At 43.5% G+C, this 20,292-nt stretch overlaps 1 protein-coding gene across 1 annotated transcript in view; it reads right to left on the bottom strand.

Annotated features, from left to right (window-relative positions):
* Positions 1-20,292, bottom strand: part of coro7 (coronin 7) — a 107,309-nt gene that overhangs the window by 69,985 nt on the left and 17,032 nt on the right. The window contains exons 8-9 of the mRNA XM_061089729.1: positions 3,472-3,555; positions 2,995-3,077 (exon numbers count right to left, since the gene is read on the bottom strand). Coding sequence (XP_060945712.1) covers positions 2,995-3,077; positions 3,472-3,555 — 167 coding nt within the window. The remainder of the gene's footprint in view (positions 1-2,994; positions 3,078-3,471; positions 3,556-20,292) is intronic.

Below are 20,292 nucleotides of genomic sequence, written 5' to 3' on the forward strand. Positions count from 1 at the left end.
CCAAATTATATTCCACCCACAACCCCATTTTACTGGCTCATGCGCCGGGGCCTCTTTATGTTGTGACACTCCAAAGAAAACAGTCCTACTGAATGTTGTGGACGAGCACAGCTAACCTGATACAAGCCAGTCCGCTGCTCCAATTACACACCATGTTTACCACGGCCATTATAATTAAAAACAGAGGGACGAAAGGAAAAAAAAGAACAGATTCATCTTTATATGCAGAAAGTGACAGGGACGAAAGGCCCTTCTATGGATGTTTGACTTTGAGCTTCCTCTGCCCCTCATGGTTTAATCTATCAAGTGCAAAGAGAAATGGAGACAAGGTCCCCTTTTGATTACTGCATTTTGTCTACTTCATATCTGCTAGGTCATTCGCTACCGGGCTGAAACTAAATTATCCACAGAAAACTCTCCGTGAAAACACACATAACTCGAGGGCGGCCCACTGCTGAAGGGAACAAGCTGAATGATGGAAAGTATCGGGAAGGCCCAGCGTGAGTGGACGGCCCAGACTAGAACTCCAGATGCATAATAAAACACTGATAAAAGTAAGATAGAGTAAGTATAAGTAAACCTTACCCTTTACCCAGAAAGAGGTCAGTCATTGCTGTTATCTGTGATTGCTGATTGCAGTCTACGTCTAGGAGTGATTTAGCTTCGTAAGTCTATGTTTGTCGGGTGCTTAGATGAAAAGGTCGTAGTGAAAACATTTTCCCCTTAATTTAACTCTGGAAGCCCTGTTTAATTTTGACAGTGTTTTGGATGCTTCCCACTCCAGAGGTTACCAGACAAGAACGCTGCCTCAGCCTGTAGCAGCAGCTGTAACAGCATGTAAAGTCTAGGAAGGACCAACTTTTAAAAAGAGCAAAACTCAACAACCAAGTGGGTGACATTGTTTATAGTAAGGTTAGATATAAAGAGTCCCATTTATAAGGGGCAGATTAAACAGAGCATGATGAGAATGGGGGGAGAAAACCTCAATTGCTATACAAGAGTTTGATATAGCTGCATTGATGCTAAATTTCAAAGAGATAATCGTATGGATATGTGGAAATAATTCGGGGAAGAAGACGAGTTAGATGTGATAGGGATGAAGGCAGCAAGGAAGATGTAAGAAATGAGACGGTATGGGAAAAAAAAAACCCTGGCAGTAAAGGGCAAGGTCTCATCTGTCATGGGACTGTTACCTGTTTAATATCAATGACCTTGGGAGTCAAAGCTCTGACACGCCATCCCGCCATACGATAGTATGATTGAAGTGATTTAATACGGGACATATTGCAGACGGGTCAGCAGCACACACCCAGGCAATTATTGTCCGTTCAAAGTATCAAAATACAGGAGATCAAATTCAAAGGTAATGAAAATGCATTTAATAATTCCAAGATGATGAGATTTTCTGCGGATTTGAGAATTGTGCAGACAGACTCATAGAAACCCAGACGGTGGCTGAGTAAGAAGGCGTCAGGAATGCTTTAACAGCTTGTCCCCAGATGAGCAGGACAATTTAGAAGAAATCCTCAAACTCATTATGCATTAAAATCGAGTTGGGCCGTCATCACACCTACAAAACACTGGCCTCAGGCTCTTGAGTAAACATCAACATTCCTCTGTCTGCAAGCGAAGGCACTGCAGGGAGAGAACCCCTCCTGATGAAGTTGACTTATTAACACTGTGGGTTTTAGAACACACATGCAGCTTGTGTCTTGTGGGGACTTTTCCAGACATCTATTATGAATATCACAAAAAAACATATTTGTCTTCGGGATAAGGAATTCAAAACAAACAAAGTGGCATCAGTGGCATCAGATATCCTCCATTTCCAAGAAAAGTCCGGCTGGCACCAAACAATGCGGTGGATTCCAAAGAGGCACTCAGACAGGCAACTATCTGTCTCACTCAAATGAAAGAGGAAGTGGAGGAAATGGAGACGAGTGGCGAGCATGCGGGGAAAGGGAGGAGGGAGAGCGGAGGTTGTTATTTGGGACCCTGCTGTGTCAACTCTTAAATGTCTCTCTCTCTCTCTCTCTCTCTCTCCCTCACACACACACACACATTCCAAAAGGAAGGGAAAAACGATGAGTGCTTTCCTAAACTCATTAATACAAAGATCTACCTTGTATACACCTTCGAACTTGTTACTGCTGCAACCAAACTCGGGCATGTACAGTACAGACTCTGAAATACCTGTGGCGTGGAACACATGTGAAATCTGTGTTGTACGTTACCACAGAAACGGCAGAATGAACGTGCTACTCTCGCTCTTTTAGCTCAGTGATATTCTTAATAATAAACTTCCTTAATCCAACACCCCATGCGGCAAAGTCTGGTCAGTTCTGGTTTTCAGTGACCTGGCCCGCTAACCTGTTGATACTAAAATGGATGAACTGGATCTGACAAAGGAGCCCTCACTCCAATCCCCTCTGCTCTCTCTCTCTCTCTTCCTCCATCCTTCCCTTCCTCTCCTCTCTGGAGCACGGCCACGCTCCTGCTCTCCTCCAGTCCTTGGCAGTCGTGTTTGGAAAAATAGGCGAGTGGAGAAGGTCAGGAGGAGAAACGACAGGCGGTGAGCTGAGGGGAGCAGTGTCAGTGTGTCTTCTGCTGTAGCCCGACCCTTCACGGCGGTTATGGACATAGAGACACAGAGGACACAGAGGAAAGGAGTCTCTGTGTGTGGCTCTGACCCAGGAAATGGCAGAAATGTGGACGGACAGCGTCACAGCCCTGGGAGGTCTGCCCGCCCGTTCAGACACACAGCCGCGAGGAAGCTTCACAATGTGCGGAGGCCCTCCATACATCATTCCACATGGGCAAATGCCACACACTAGCCACATACCACACACATATACTGTATGCTAAGCATGTCAAGTCACACAAAGGTGCCCTTTGTACTTAAACACACGACTTACTGACAAACATTAAAGTGAAACTGTCAGAGTCACGACTGGGTCAGTCAGTTAAGGTGTTGCACACTGATGCTGTACTCACCCGCTGGAAGTGCCGAGTGACGCGAAGCCGACAGACGAGCTCAGCTTCCTGCTGTCCCACAGCCTCACCTCTCGGCTCCGGCTCTTCACCCAATAACACGAGATGTAACAGAGGCGGACAGAAATCGTCAACAGATTAGAAACAGAGTACATATACAGAGGATTTACTTACATTGCCATATGTTAAGAAAATGCAAAACAACAGATTGTCTGTGATTTTAAAGTGTGTACATTTATTTGATTATTAAAAGCTCGGGATAGTGATTTAATTACACATTTATAAACTTGTTTCCCACGAGGTGTGAAAAACACACTTAACTGGAAGGATAGTCGCAGAACGCTTACCTCTGACAAGACTTAAATTCTATCTCAACATTGTTATGAAAGTGGTGAAGAGAAAATCCTGGATCTGCCCATTTATGCAGATCTCTAAATCTAATGGTTTCGACAACAAATAGCAATGGAAACATAACCTCACCATATCAAAGCCGGTGGTCAGTAGAAAGTCGTCTTTGGCCCACAGGATGCGTGAGTCCTTGTTGCTCTGGAGACTCTTGGCACTCTAAGAGAAAAGAGACAAAAAATGTGACTCTGGAACGACCATGAGCATCACAATGAGACAAATCAAACACTTCTTACTTGATGAACTCCTACATTCAAACATAGGACCTTGAGGTCTAGATAACGAGGGGGTGGGGGGGTTGGGTGATGAGTGAATGATTTGAAGACAGGGAAAAAAGAGAGAGAGGAAGGAAGAAAGACTATTCTCAGGTGCCACTGACAGATCCCTGTGGTGGAACGGAACAGGACTTGTCCCATGAAAGGAGCGCTTTTTTTTGTTGATGTAGCCGACAAGATGACTTCTGCTACAAGTGCAGCTTACATTACTGAGCTGTGACAGCGCATCTGCCTGTGTGTTCATGGAGTCTTTGTTATCTTTGTTAGGTGGTCCCCGAATCCAAACGACACATGTTGTCAGTGGTGACGGCTTAAAAACAACTGTGAGTGTTACATAAGAGAATGTCTGCAAAGAAAACAGGATGAAGAGAAGTCGGAATGTGAGTTAATTGTGCGGGGTCTTGAATGTATTGTACGCAACACTGGGCTAGCATTGAGTTAAGCCATAAATGTACTGTAGTTATAGGGCTAAGGACAAAAGATGAGACCAGATCCCAAGGCCGGCTTACAGGTTGTCAATCAACTACTATTTAAAAGTGTGATCACTAAAGGCCGGCGCATGCTTCTGCAACGGCGTCTGCGGCTTTTCACGCAGTTGTGACGCAGGACTCGTTGTCATTCATGGTTTTCCAAGCGTTGCGCGTGTTGCCATGCAATTCCCCGCCAGAACACTGGCGGAGTAATTTTTTTTGTCGAAGTCGGCTCTTCTTCGTGGGTGGCACGAAGAAGAGCGGTTTATTTACATCGCCACGGCGGCTCCTCAGAGCCTTTTTCTTGCAGACAAATCCGCCGGTCAGTGACGGGTTATACTAGTGGTCATGGTTTCGGATCTCTTCTGCCAAGTGCTCTTCTATTTGGTCCATATTCGTTCTTCTAAATCTTCCGTGGTTTCCGCCGGTATTATCGGGCATGAACCGGAAATGCAACTCCGGAAATTATGTAGTTAGCAGACCAATCACAGCCTTGCCGGCTACGTGACGCTTGCGGAGCTTTGCCGTCTAGTTAGAAAAATTGGGCGACGCACGTAAGCACGTAAGAAGGGATACGTAAGTACTTAAGAGGCCCGGAAGGGCTCTTACGCTTCCGGGTCCATGAAAACGCAGAAGCATGCGCCGGCCTTAAGTAACATGGTTTTTAAAAAGCACTCAAATCTTTCCATTTGGAGCTTATCTGTCAGGTCCTGAGTACTCCTAACGTCTCACAGCAGCAGTCAGTTACTGAGCCCCCTGTTATCTGTCTACTAAATACTAGAGTTACACCGAGCTTCCCCAGAAGGCACGGGGGTCAACAATGAAGTTTCCGTGGAACAGGAGCCGACGGCCCCTAAGTTCACTGTGTCTCCCCAAATTACTGTTGTCATTTTTATGGCCACCTCAACCCAACGGAGCGTGGCCGTGCGTCTGCGCATGGAGAGTAGACAGAGTTTGTTTTCTGCGACTTGACACTCAAAACCTTTCCACGGAGCGTGCCGCCTAATTCTCGTGTGACTGATAAATGTCTGCAGATGACAAATTGAAAATCAACTGGGGACAACTTGAGCTGCCATGTTGCACACCCAGAACACGAGGGAGAATACGACCCTACATTAACATAACGTCAATGTCCACTGAGTGCTTGGCAAAACTACCACTGGAGCCAACAGCTGGACAAATGGGGATGAACGCAGAATATCAAATCCAGTTTGTGAAGCACATATACGCATAAAGGGCAACACATGTGGGCTTTATCAATTCTAATACAAATCCCACGCCCTTGTCTCTCCTCTGACATCACTTTATATAAATGTCTTCAAACTGTCAGGATCTAATGTACGATCGGTGCTTGCTCTTCCCAAATCCTCTGCAGGGCGCCTCTTACTCCAGTACATGTGGACAATAAATGCCACACACATGTCAGGGGTCAGTGGAAGCTGCAGGAGAGAAAGTGGAGGATAAGGGTGGTGAGTTTTTATTCTGGGGAACTGCAGTTTGTTTTATTGATTTAAATAAAGGGGAATTAAAAAACTCCCTTTCCCGTGAGGGTGCTGTAGTCACATCTTATTGAGCAGATAAAGATACGGTTATTAGAAATGAGATGCAGATTTAAGGATGAGTCATTTATTGAGCAACCACTTGAGGCAGTGACTCAGCACATGCAGCATCTCAACAATCATGTCCTCATGGCTGCGTCATATGTGCCTCTCCCAACACCATAAGTGACCACTTGATAATTTGGGTTTCTTTACAAATACACAAGATACAAATCAGTGAGCAACAGAGGAATTTGTGGGTCAACTTTTTAATTCTGGGCTGAGCCTCACTTTATCTGATTCTAAGCTAATCACCTCCTGACTGTGCAAAAAGATGGACAATGCGTCTTCACATCCTTGTGCTATCCAGCAATAAATGCAAAATGTCCTGGACTCAAATGGTGCATCTTGGCCCGTCAGAGTCTGCACAGTATACAGGTTGGGGGATGGAGCCAAACTTACCAGGAAAATTAACACTAACATACATCAGTGTGACAAGAACTTCCTACAATGACTGAAGCCATCCTTGAGAGACAATAAGATGATACTTGTACTTTGACTTTTTGGTTTGGTACATGTCCCATCCATTAACATGGAGGAGGAGGGATTTATAGAGTCAAAAAGGTGGCAATTGAGACACTTTGGATTCATCTTTTAGGAGCTTTCATGTCTTTATTTATACAATCTATGCTCTTAACGCACAAACATGATAGTGGTACACATCTTCTCGTCTAAATTTTGGGGAGGATAGATAAAAAAGCCAGTTTTGTAAAGCTATGCTGTTCCGAGCATTTGCCTCACATACCTCTTGTCTATAAAAGCTACATGAGGTGAATGCATATAAATCTTGTCTAACTGTAGGCTGGAGAGAAAACAAGTATATGTCCCAAAAAGTTAGTCTTTTTGCAAAAAATGTTCGGCTCAGACTTCTGCGCTGGAACATCCCCGTCAGAGAAGCAGGAATGAACCATAAATCATCAATAGTGCTTATTGGAAAAACTGGTGGTTCAAACTGAATTTATGGTTCTGAGCGATGAGTTGACTTGACAATGATCCAGGACGGCAGGTTGAGAGCCCCAGGTTCACACATTTTTTGAAAAGGAAACTCTCAGATGTGCACTTCTAGCCCTTTTCTCCCTGATGATACATCTTTGTCCATACCAGTGTTTTATCTAATAACATTTGTATGTTATACAGATGTTTTCGGGCTCCTGGTGTGCTCCCAAATGATTTTACCCACTAAGAGGGATTAGCAAACACTCTACTGACCTGGCTCTCAAACACGTTTTTAAAGTTACGCTACCATAGCACTGACAGAGTTGATAATAAGTCCTGGGTTGAATAAACACTTAAGCCGTGCCTGGGGATCATTTTTCAGCCGGCAGTCAGTCGGTATGCCTCGTGCAGGTAACTGACCTCACATTTTCCTTGATAAGTCCATGCAAGTCTCTCTGTTGAAAAATAGGCCAGATGTACGGGAGAGATCCAGAGTAAACTGAGACCTCCAAAAAAGCAATCGATCAGAAAAGTGCGGGGAAAGGAGAAAGATAGACTGAAGCCAGCACATTATAAACAGACATGGAGCGAATTCATTGCCACGGAGCTGTTCATCACCAGCACTGGCTGATTTCCTTGCAGGGGCAAGACGATGCACAACTGGCACTCTGACCAAACTAGGAACAAGCTGAGCGCAGACTATTTTAATCTGCCCGGGGTCTGTTTGACACTGCCACTGCTTTTAGGAGAAACAAGTGGCGTCTGATTCACGGCAGGAGATTCCAATGGTGTTCATATTACACGTGTAAACATCCTAATCTCTGCAGCATTACTTTTTGCCATTTTCTGCTTGGGCACAGCTGAGTGCTAACATGCTCACCCTGCACCGTGATGATGCTACCATGCCATTTGCCATTTTGCACTGAAACTGAAGCTGATGTGAATGAAGTGACCTTTGCAGGACTGTGGTAATAAACAATGGAGATCTCTTCTGGACGAATAGAAAACCTATTGCCATTGTATTCTACAAAAATACCACGGAATTACAACTGCTACTCCAGGTTGGTGCATGCAATTTAAATAATAAATAAATGAGGTAGAAAAAGAATACATTGCACACAATAGACGTATCAGGTATAAAACAGTATATTGTCGAGATGGTCATACTGTAGTGAATTGCAAAGTTTATAAATTCCTGGCAGCTATAGCAAGAAGAGAAAGAAAATGTCTTGATGAGAATCTTTCTGAAAGGTGTTGAGAGGAATAATGAGAATAATTTCAACCTCATGGTGGCGCTAGACAAAAAGTCAGGGATCCATACACACTACTAATAGCCAAAAACGTCAACCCTTTGGCGGAACGCTACAGGTAAAGTATGATCAGAGTCCATTCTTTGTTTATACCATATTCTGTATTTCTGAAAGAATTCAACAAAAATTTCAAGCAGTAGTTAGATGTTTGAATCTGGACCAAAAAGGCAATTAAGATTGTACAAAAGCTTCACAGTGTACCACTGTTCATCCTGATATCACACCTGGTAAGGACAGGAAGACAAATTTCCCCTTCAGGAGCTCAATAAAAAAGAACACTAAAAAAACCAATATATCACCTTTCTGTGAACTGTCTCAGAAGCAGACGGGTTTAGCTTTTGCCATTACAACATCCCCCAGGCCTGCACTGCGCTGCCTGAGCCAGACAGCTCCAGGGCTGAAGCAAACGGGCCTGACAGACCTCTCACGGCAGATGACTATACATGCTCCATAGATCGCACTGCCATGATGTCATCCTTCACCCGGAGCTGAAGGCACGCGCAGCTTTGAGCCTTTTAACAGAGATGTCACCGGGGATTTGGCGGCTGGAGCGATACAAGTGCAGCTGAGGATTAGGGGTCTGTGCTGGGTCTCTGCTCGCTCTTTCCCAATAAACAGTTTTCAGTTTAAGGAAGTGAGCAACACAAAACTACTGACACCGCGGGGCAGCCAGAGGACACAACATCTGGACCTTGTGTGTGTGTGTGTATATATAAGTGTTGCCAAACAGTATCTCTCCTCTGCAGACATAAATTTAACTCAAATCCCATTCACACAGAACCCCTGCTCCCCCCTCACGGCTGAACTTTACCGGCATGCTAAAAATCGATCATTTCTCAACTTAAAAAACAGAGAGAAAAGAGGCAAAAGAAAAAAAGGAAAAATGTTTTCTTTAGCAGCAGAACAAAGAATCGGACCTGATGGAATTCGCACAGAAGTACACAGAAAAGAGGGAAACGGTTCATGAGTTGACAAAATACGCACGGGAGGTGTAAGGAATCGGTTACCACTGCTCCAATGACTGGCTGCTACACAGAAATAATGGAAGGAGAGGAAATGACATCACATCTGGGAAAAGAGTATTTCCAGCACAGGTGTATTCACGAAGATGTAAAAAACACATTTTTCCGACTGTTAAATAGTGACAGCAACGGAATGGGATAAACAGCTATTAAGAGACACAAAAAAAAAGGTAACTGGCTCTAACACTATTAAAACTAAAAATCATACCAGACAGGGTTCAGACTCAGCTTTAACTCTGCTGACATTGACGTAGAGACAGAAAAGTACCAGTCAGCAGTCTCGCCAATTATGGTTTTATGGGTCTATTAAATATCCTCTCCCAATATAAACAAATGAGGATCACTCCATCTCCTTCTGTCCTTCTCCCTCAGCGTTTTAATCCGTGCACTTCAACAGACGGAGCGCACATCTGTGTCACTCACAGAGAATGTTGATTCACCCAACGGGACGAATATCAGGTGTCTGTGTGCACATATGGGAACTATCACAATCCCTGGATCTCTCTCTACCTCTCGTTCTGTCGTTCTTTCCACTGCTCAGTGGATCAGCTCAGTAGGGGTGTAAGTATTCAACAATGAGTGTCAGTGGTGCAGAAATTAATGTGGTGTGCTGGAAGATCAAGTGCTTATTTTCATAACAGAAGCTTATTTTCCTCCAATCATATAATATACTACAATGGCAGATCCTCCAGTTTGATTATATGTGTTTACATTCTGCTGCTACGAAGATGGACAACATGACGGCTCCCAAAGGGAGGCCAATGTGTCTCAATCACCACCGGGTGGCTGGCTGGCTGCAGTGGAGGTTACAAACCCTGGCTCCTCCATGTTAATGAATGGGACATGGGTCAAACTAAAAAGTCAGAATACAATCTGTCATTGAAGTGCAAATGTTTCCAGTTAGTTTGTGTTTGATTAGTTAATACTATAAAAAAAGGGTGAAACATCATGATTGACAGACTAAACTGACTTGCCATTGTTCAAGCATGTGTATTGACTTTCCGGCTTTATTTCTGATAAAACATTTGATTGCAAGATTTTTTATGATTTTTTTTATCATAAATGTGCATTTTTTCTATGTGTTGTCTTCCTTCTTTTTTGAGACTGAAGTTTGCGGTAACAATGGCGTCTGTTTGCAGGTTCATCCCTTGTTTTTGTCCCCGAGTCTCACAGACAACACTACACCATATATAGTCTCAGCTGCAGCCACTCATCTATTCAACCTGCTCCTCATTTTCCCTCCTCTTCATCTTTCCAGTCTCCTCATCATTTTTTCCCCTTTGGTTTCCTCCTATAATCAATAACTGTTGCCGAGTAGCTTTCATCACTCCCGAAACAGACTCCCTCTTAGTCGTTTCATCCACAGTTAATTAGTCTTTTCAGCAATTACTGGGTTTTCTTCATCCTGTTCTGGCTTCACAGCCCATTGACATTGAGTTTCTGACTCAGGGTTCTCTATTTTGAATCTAACAGACTTTACAGAAGCAGACAGGGTTTGAGAAATAAGATGGAAGGGGGAAACTTTGGGGGGAGACGGGGGGTAGAAGATGGAAATCAAACTAGCCATTTATTCTTTCATTTCCTCTGCTGCCTGTTGCCACTTTTTTTTATCCATTAATTGGAACCATCTAGCATTTCACTCATCTCTTCAAAGAGTCCAGAAGCCACAAACCATTCTCTTATATTTCCAGACTTCTCTGCTCTCTTCCTTCCTGGAGATTAAGATCCTGAAAATCCATGTGCAAGGTCAGAAGCTGGGCAGGGAGTACAAATGACAACATGGACTAAACCCTTGGATGCAGCTGTAATATCAAGAATCTAATAAGTAATAATAAGGGTCATACATTTGTGTCAGGGTCATTTTAATCCAGAAACTGTCATTCTGTAGATTAAACTATTAAACTACAAATACATGACTTAAGATTTCCCCTAAAAACATCTTTAATGGCTTGAGCTCAAAGACTGTTACTGTCATCATCCTTTTTTCATATTTGCCTTGCCTGCAGCCATCTCATTTCCTTTGTGTCAGCAAATGAAAATCACTGTACAGGCCAACGAGACAATGAGCACAGCCACTGGGCCACGTCCACACTGCAGACACCAGGCAAGCAAGCTGCTGCTCTTGGGGACGGTCCAGTGACACAAATGGGATCGATCCCCAGTTAAATATAGTGTCCGACTAGAATGGAATAACAAGAAGTCTCTGGTTATTCATCTTGTCTCCCTTAATACTCTTCTTTCTTAATCGGAACAAGCCTGGAGGGATAAAAGTAAGACATGGAGGAGGAAAAGAAATCGAGAGGTGAATAGTGAAAAAAGTGAGATTCTTCACTCGCGACTTAAACACAATCTAGCTTTTTATACAACAAAACAACTTCAAAAAATGTAGAGATTTGTAGATTTTTACCATCTCAATCTTTAGGAAAATAAAAAATCTCAACCAACAGTACAGAGGGCTGGCTCAGCTTCTGTGCTCCTTAGAGACTTAGTGAGAGACCGACTGCCCGCCACAAAGACATCACCCTGTGTTTTAAGAGGGCAGGAAAAAATACTGGCCCCAGAAATCATTCTACCCGATGGACAAATAAATCAAAAGGGGGGAGAAAAAAGAGGTAGAGGGGAAAGGGGGAAAGTTAAAAGAAAGAAAATGCAGCACAGGCTCAAAAGGAGATGTTTGGAGAAAAGATGTCGTTTGTCCATGGCTAAACATACAGGCAGGAACATGGAGGTTATGTACAAGCGCTCTGGTGGCCTCAGTGCAAGAGGCCCAGCTTCCTCCCAGGTGTAGGCTTTCAAGAGCTGGCACTGTGCTACCATAAGTCCACTGCTGCTACGCTGTTAGTCCCAGTTTCTTTTCTATCTTCATTCAAGATCATACACTTTCCTTAAATAAAGGCTATTCAAGTGCCACATTTTGTTTATTTAAACTCCGATTCATGGGTAAACTCTCTTTAGATACCTTCCTCACTTCATTGAATTCTTGCCAGAGTAAGGAACAGTCACATAGTAACATTTTACCAACACAGCTATGACACAGCACATTATGGCACAACAATTGATGGTTTGTCAATTGCAAAGGAATCTTTTTAAAACCAGACCCTTCCAGGATGTGTCAGGTCACAGCGGCAATGATCCATGCAAGTGAATGGCCAAAAATCAAATTACAAACACTGCAACCACTGTATGTCCTGCCAACTGCAATTTGGTGGTGGTGAAGTAATCTCATCCAGCGTTCGTGTTTGTTGAGGAATTTGTAAGCTACAGGTGTAAAAAAAACATTTCCTTGTCCGACACTGCAGGTTTCATGTAATCCACACATGATTTGTTGCCCAACAGGTCAAGACAAGGATCCATTGTTTTTTTAATTTAGCTTTTTTGGGATGATAGATCGAGATACATTTTCAGAATCTAACAGAATCCACAAACAGGGCCAGCTAAACTAATGGTGAAAACTGGAGTTATGGGAAGTAAATTATCCCTCAATCACATGATTTCTTGTTTGTATTAGTCATAAATCATATCAGGACGTCATAAAATGTTTTCCAACCACTCCTCATGAATGTTTTTTGAAAGCTAGGTTTCGGGTGAAGCCAGGCAGACGTTGTGTTGTGATTTTTGGTCAAAGCAAGGCGAACAAAACAGTTTAACTACTTTGTTAAGTGAAATAAAACACTGAAGTAGTAAAGGCTATGATTATTGAGCCACGGTGCTAATTGCTGCGTGTGGCCACAGTCAGAGATCCAGTCGGCCAGTGACGTGCCAGCCTGGGCTGTGGTCATCCCTCTCTGGGGCCTGGGGGACAATAGGTTGGACCCGATTGCACTGCACTTAGAAGGGACCGGTCCCAACTGCACAGCTCCGACTGGCAGCACCCCCCCTCCCCAGTGAAAACATATACCAAGGTTGCAGAGACTCAACTTGGATCAGAGCGCCATACTGAGCTAGATGCTTCCTGGAACTAAATGATTAACAGGACCGCTGAAATGCCAGAATCTACATTTCAATCCAAAGGAAGCACCGGAGAGCCAGAGGAGATTTCAAGTGCTTCATTCATGATCGCTAGAGCTTTTGATGGTTCTTGTGGTTGAGGTTCCAGCGATGAATATTCTCCAGATGCACATAGTGGCTGGGTCCTTTAAATCCAAGCAGAGATCGACCACGGGGCAGGACAAGGAACAAATGACAGAGGATAGAGTGATACTGCTGACGACAGCAAGAGCTCTGATACTCAGGACCGATGACAATCTGCACGCCAGACCTGCTCCATAAAAACAAAGGGATGGCTCTTTGGAAGGATCTTTGATGAAGACAGGGTGTGGTAGACCCAGCAGGAGCACACAACAACACACAACACAGAGCTACCCATGTTCCAACTATAGGAGACAACACGCAGCCCCTCAGTCCCTATGGCCTGACCCAGCCCTTCAAGCCTGCTCTTTCATAGCTGGCAATGGATCCAGCTGGCTGACTTTGCTCCCTCCCTGAAACCACATCACACAGGCTTCACATCTTCAAAGTACCCCCACGCGGTTGTGGAGAAGCATGAATTGTGCGAGTTGGGATAAGCATGTGTGCGAGGCATGTCGTGTTCACGTCGATTGCGTATAATCACGGAATCCCTCAGCCTGTGTAAATACTGCAGGCTGTTCCTGTGTTTTACAATCCATTCTTAATTTACTATTTGTTTGCTGAAATCAAAGTGTGAACTTTTGTATCAACTATACTTGAGATGAACACTACATTTAAGAGAGGGAAAAACAGGTTTGGTCTGATTATAATTACACGAAAAGGTTTCCCCATGGGGACATAGACGTGCAATGAGATAACATGGAGCCAGTGCTGAGCCTTCAATCTTTTACACTCTAGGTCAATCATCAATTGAGTGCCCGCAGCCCATGTGCTGACCCCTGACTCACTGTATGTGCAGCAGCAGAGCATGGTGTAGCTGACTGACAGCTTGATTAATCACCTCATCTACACTGAAGTAACAAACAGCTCAATCTCCTGCTGCCGCCCTCCACACTCCCTAACGTTACCCCGACACTCAGCAGCTTCACTTTGGGTGAACTTCCATTCAGCTCTTGCATCAAACCACAAATTGTGGCGGGACCTGTTGTCCTCAGAAGCTCAATTAGTAAAAGATGAGCTGAGCCGGCTTTTGTTGTGAAAAGGATGTGGCATTAAAAAAGACATGTGCGAACCAGATTTCAGGGCCCCCTCCGCTCAACTGCTTCCCCCATTAGTAACTCATTATGTTATAGAGCACTGCTCCTTTTCTTTGGCCTCCGACAGGAAAATCATTTAGCACCAATGCAGGTATGCACACCTGTGTCCCATTGTCATAGCCTGTGGTAAACAGCAGCTGGACTGCAGTGGATTCCTCTGTAATAACCCCTGCGAGACATTTGGGGGGGAATCATTTTGAATGGGGCTGTCTAAATGGGACTTGGTGTGTTAAAAACAAACATTTACTTCAGGGTTCATAAAGTACAAGTTTGAATCACCAATATGTTGAAATAGTCAAAGTGCTTTAAAATAGACTGACCCCTTATTAAACTGTACTTTGACTTTCTTTCTAATTGTTATGATTATTATATCAACAATACTTCCACTTGTTCTCTTTCAATCCGATGCCACCAGTGATTTATGTGTAGAATTTGAAAGATTTCATTTTGCTTTGTGAGGTTTGATCTGCTTCTTTGCCAATTATCTCCAATTATAATCTAACTACCTTATTTCTTTATGGAATAATAAGTTTTAAATTACACTCGACAATGGGAATCTGAGCATATAGCCAAGTGCTTTGGCTATTCCTTTTCATTTTAGTTGCTAAAGACTGCTGAAGTAATGGAAACTAGAAAACCGTCCAGGATGATCGAGCTCGCATATGGAAGAGGAGACCAGGGCTGAAGGGCACCGGTCGTCCAGGATGATTGAAATAACACCAGTGATTGGTCGAGCTGTAGCTTAACCACGGCTGGAGCCGAAGGGCACTTTACTTCCCTCTGAGAACTCTGAGGTTAGTCTCAGCCGTGCCTCTGGTCTTGTTCTCACTCCGTGTTGGATTAATATGTAAATCTCCTATGACAAACAAGAAGCTCAACTTCTAGCACATAGCATTGTGTCTTTATCAACCTAACATGATGACTCTCAGAGGTCTGATGCACATACTAACACCCGCTCCACACTCATAGGACAAACATCAAGTCACACACAAACAGCACCTGCTGGCATTGTTGAGTACATGCATGCCCCAAAACCACACACTAAACCAGTAGTAATTGTTCATTTGTAAAAGAACATAAGGTGTAAAAGATTAGAAAATAAACCAATTCACACCTCGTTCTGCTGTTCTGTCTGAGAGAGACCAAGAAAAGACTGAATCCTGCTCTTGTAATTACTCCAGAAGTGTCAGACTTTGGCCAAGCAACTATTTGCTGTGTAGAATAAAATGGATATTATAAGCAATGAAGTGCAGATGGTGGTTACAGCCACGTTTTAGTTCCTGAAAAGGGAAGCAGAGATAGAGGGGAAACTGAGATGAATCACATGGGAGCTGATGTTGGTGCAATGACTCATTTATGGTTATGATTCATTTCTTGCATCTATCTCTCACATTGTAAAAATGATGATTTCAAAGAAATGAATCCCATACCACCTGACACCAATTATCAAGTAAAAATGATCCTTTGACTGATATATCTTGATTGTGATCGGACAACATGTGACTGACATCTGAAGAAGAGACTAATTCCCACAACAATGAATCTTCTCTCTCGGTAAATAGCAGGAGAAAAAAAAACAAATCCGAGATCTATTTCTGGTTCCAGGTGTCGTCCACATGTTTGCATAGATCCTTAATTAGTTGGAACACTGGAGTTCCAGAGCACCAGGCTCACTAATGAGACCTCTGCTCACAAACAACACATGTGCAGAGAGCCCAGTCGCTGCCAGCTGGCATCCACTCTTACCCCTTTCCTGCAAGAAAGAAATCATTTCAGCGCCAGTCCTGCAACACACACATCACCCCACACACACATAGTCAGCCTGACCCAAAACCTAACCCTCATTTCAACCTTAACCTTAACTACTGACCTCAAATTCAGCTTTTTCCCAATTGGGGACATGACTTTTGTCCCCAATTGAACGAGTCGCCCCCAATTTGCCGGTGTAAAGTCCGAAACTTTTCCATAATGGAAAACTTCAAACAAGATCACTGGAAAAAGGTCCTCAAGAATCAACAAAAATGAGTACACACGAACAATCTGCACATAAGCTGAAGATGCTAAAACCCTTTCAAACTTCAGATCTTCTACTTCAAAACCTGATCCCTGAACTTCCCGACCCCCTCAGTTCCTTGTCCAGGAACCACAGTGAACATTCACTAAGCCACAATTCTTTTGGTACCTCCACACACAAAACATAACATCAAGACATCATGACATCGACCCAAAACCACGATTATCTCGATTTCCAAAGAAAACGCACACAGAGGAGCTCAGACGTTCAAACACTGGTGGATCCTTCATCATTGAGACAGTTCAGCGAATTCAACATCCAGATTTTACGCCACTGTTTTGCTGAGCTGTCTCGTGTGTGCAGCAAAAAACTCCTGCTCCCTCATTAGGAGAGACGACTGTCAGCCATGCCAGATCTCCTCAAACTTTAACCAGCTCTGGCAGCGGGGAGGCCAGAAACACAGGGAGCTGAAAGATGGAGAAATAAAGGAGAAGAAACAGCGGGAACATCTGGGCTGAGTTAACCACTGGCTATTACCAGGGTCCTGATCCCTACAGGGGCCAATGGAGAAAGAAACAGGCACAAAGCAGTGTGCGTGGGGCTGATTGGGAAAGAGGGTGAGGACAGAGGGAGAAGGCAAGGAGACACACAAGGAGACATGTGTCCACTTAGCTCTGGAAGAATCCTACACAGATTGGCAAAAAAACGATGTCATCCGAGTTACGTTAACACGCTGTATGAATAAATGCATGACATGGACTTAGATGTCAAACCAAGCTCTGAATAGTGGTGGGGGGAAAAATCGATTCTGTTCAGTTTCGCGATATTTTGCGCCCGCGATTATATCGATACTGTAGCGAAAAGTATTGCAATATTTAAAAAAAAAAAAAATACCTAGTGTGTGTGCGGATAGGATGTTCTCCACTGCAGGAGATATAGTAACGGCCCAGAGGAGCACTTTAACATCTGAGCATGTTGACCAACTCCTTTTTCTGAACAAAAATGCCAATATTCCCAAATGAATTTAACATTTTGGGTCATGACCTTGCAGGTCTCAATTTAAACTCTTATTTATATGATTGAGCTCAGTGTTCATGTGAGAGGTCTCCTATTCAGAAAATAATTACAAAGGTCCTGTGTCCTGAATGTTCAAGGACAAAGTTTTTGCACTTCAGTTAATGTGTAGAAGACAATGTTGTTCACAGAATTAAATGTGACATTTGAAGTGAGTTGAGCAGTCTTATTTTCCTCATTTTTTGTAATGCCTTTGAATAATATGGGGGACATGAATCGCAATATATCGCAGAATCGAATCGCAATAGTTGCAGTATCGCAGAATCGCAATACTATTGAATCGTGGCCCAAATATCGCAATACTATTGAATCGTCACATTTTTGCCAATTCCCACCCCTAGCTCTGAAGGTGCATATCTATCACCCCCGGGAAGGTCAAAGGTCAGAGGGATTACACTGGATAGAGGGGGATCATCCTCCTAATTGGCAGCTTGACCTTGGTAAAATCAAAGACATGTTTCTTGCCAGGTGCCCTTTCTCTGGATCAGGGCCTTTCTAGAAGCAGTGAAGGCTGTGATGTGTGTCGCAATGAGGAAAATAAAAGCAAAAACTACGCCTCCCGGTCGATACTCGTAAAGTTAGCTGGCACGTCGTCCTGCGCCGCAGTGTTGAGGCATGTGCTTCCTGCCGTCACACATCCACAGGGGAGCTGGAACTGCTATGAAAAGAATGCCACTGTGTGCACCGAGGAATATTTCTGCTATGACGTGTTTACGTTTGAAAAGAGAAGCTGGTGTTGAACACATATTTAGCATTAAAGCCCTTAAATCAAGTTTTCACAAGTGGTCTCTTTCCTGCCGGAGCATCGTGGCCTTTATTGGCTCTGCAGAGGAACCGTTCTTTAAAACACAGAAGCATGTTTGGCTCGGTTTAAGGTTAAATTATGCAGCTTGTGCATCTGGAGTTGGGGGCTCAGTGTCGAGGAAGCCTCTGACATTTTCTTGGACTGAGCTCCCGTTCTTTATAGACACTATGTTTCACATTTCACGATGTTGACTGCGTATGTCTGCGGTGTTGGTAGTAGACATTCCCCAATCACTTAACAAGCTTCATTCTGTGGGAGGAATCAAAATATCGCTCTCTGCTATTAAGCATCGACTTTCTGTGAGAAGAAATGATATGTTGGTAAAACACCAAACATTTTTTCATACCGAGAGAGGAATTTCCACATCTGTATCTATAACTGATGCATATGGTATGTGATACTTTTTTAACCTTGGAGAACCCCTCCACACACACACACATATACACAAAATGGATGATGAATTAAAAGATATTTGAAGAATATTTTGAGGTAAAGTATCAGAAAAATAAAAACTGTACAACAGTGTTTTTGCCAATATTGTTTTTCTATTATATGAACAACAAATCTAAACCTATAAAATCCTTTTTGTCAGGGATGTCTTCAACAAATGTGGTTATAAAACACATGCGTTTGAATATGTATGTCTCTGAGGCCGGATAATTAAATATTACCCTCAATATAGAAGATGATGTAACCAGTTGTATTGAAAATGAGCACTGAACATAGTACACAATATCACACTGCTGCTTCTTTTTGCATCTTTGTAAACATATGGATAATTTCAACCTATCTCTCACAAATATAGTCATCCCCAACACATCAGTTGGGTTATTATCCAGATATCATAAAGCTAAGACTGGGACACCTGTCCCACGTAGAGGAAAACAAACTAAAGTCAGTTCAATTCAGCTCATTCCTTGTTTCTTATTCTCAGAATATAGAGGCACGAACACCAAAATGAACTTCTTCCATTTCACGTCATCTCTCCCAATGTTTCTCCTTCATGGCTCACCCCCTGGGTTTACATCTGCGATACAAACTAAACTCTTCTGCTCCACTCACAGAGCTTCATTGTGCTGCCAGTACACAAACACTAAGCTCACTATGCCCGCTGGTAGTTATTTCTGCCCGTAATGAGAAATCTGAGTATGGACACACACACAAACACACACACACACACACACACACACACACCCCCGCCTTCCCCTTCCCAAACACACACTTTTCCAATTATAAGAATTCAAAGACACATAGATAACACAGATGTACAAAATGTAATTTATTATGCCTGTAACGACAAATCCAAGTATGGACACACACACACACACACACACACACACCTACCAGGGAGTTCAGTCTGTGTAATTTATGGTAGGATATAAAAGACGATACGACTTCTGCGAGCAGCCACCTATAGCAGGGAAACCGCTGTGCTTTTCCTTGGCCCTGCCCAGCGTTCCCTCCTCAGGTCCAAACCCACTCCAGCCCGTGGTCCTCTCTAATTTCACCCAAAGCAGCAGAAGCTTGAGCTGAAAAAGAGGAATCTGGCCCCCAAGTCCAGCAAACTTTTCCCTTTTCCTGTCTCCCTCCTCTTCCACCGACCACAGATCGACAGCTCTACGGCCAGCACTGGCCCAAAACTATGAGGGGTATTTTCAGCACTGTAATTTGAGGCACACATGGTACACACACACACACACACACAGACTCCGTACAGAACCACACACTCAGCAAATCCACAGACTTTGGGGATAGATCAAGAGAATACAATAAGACACGATAAAAGAGAAGAGACAGCAAAAGTCCACAAAGGCACGTGGCTTTACATCCATAAAACACCAGAGGGACCAGGTCAGTGAATGTGCCTCTTCTCATTCTCTCATTGTCTTCCGAGGAGTCGTGTGGCTCAGTACAGGAAAGCAGGGTGGAGGCCCGGCTACATGTGAAAGAAACATATCTGAAAACAAGAGGCCAGTGTTGGGATGTTATGACAGGGAGGGCAGAACCCACTGCAGCAGGAGAGGGTAAAAAAAAAGTGATTTAATGCTGGGTTAACATTTAATGTTTATCTTGGGCACTGGACGAGTCGCTTGCTCTCTGTACACTGTGTGTAATCTATACCTGGAAAAAATTGTAATGTCGTTATTTTTAACTTAAACAAGTGCTT

This window comes from Limanda limanda, chromosome 17, assembly GCF_963576545.1.
Source record: "Limanda limanda chromosome 17, fLimLim1.1, whole genome shotgun sequence".
Lineage (NCBI taxonomy): Eukaryota > Metazoa > Chordata > Actinopteri > Pleuronectiformes > Pleuronectidae > Limanda > Limanda limanda.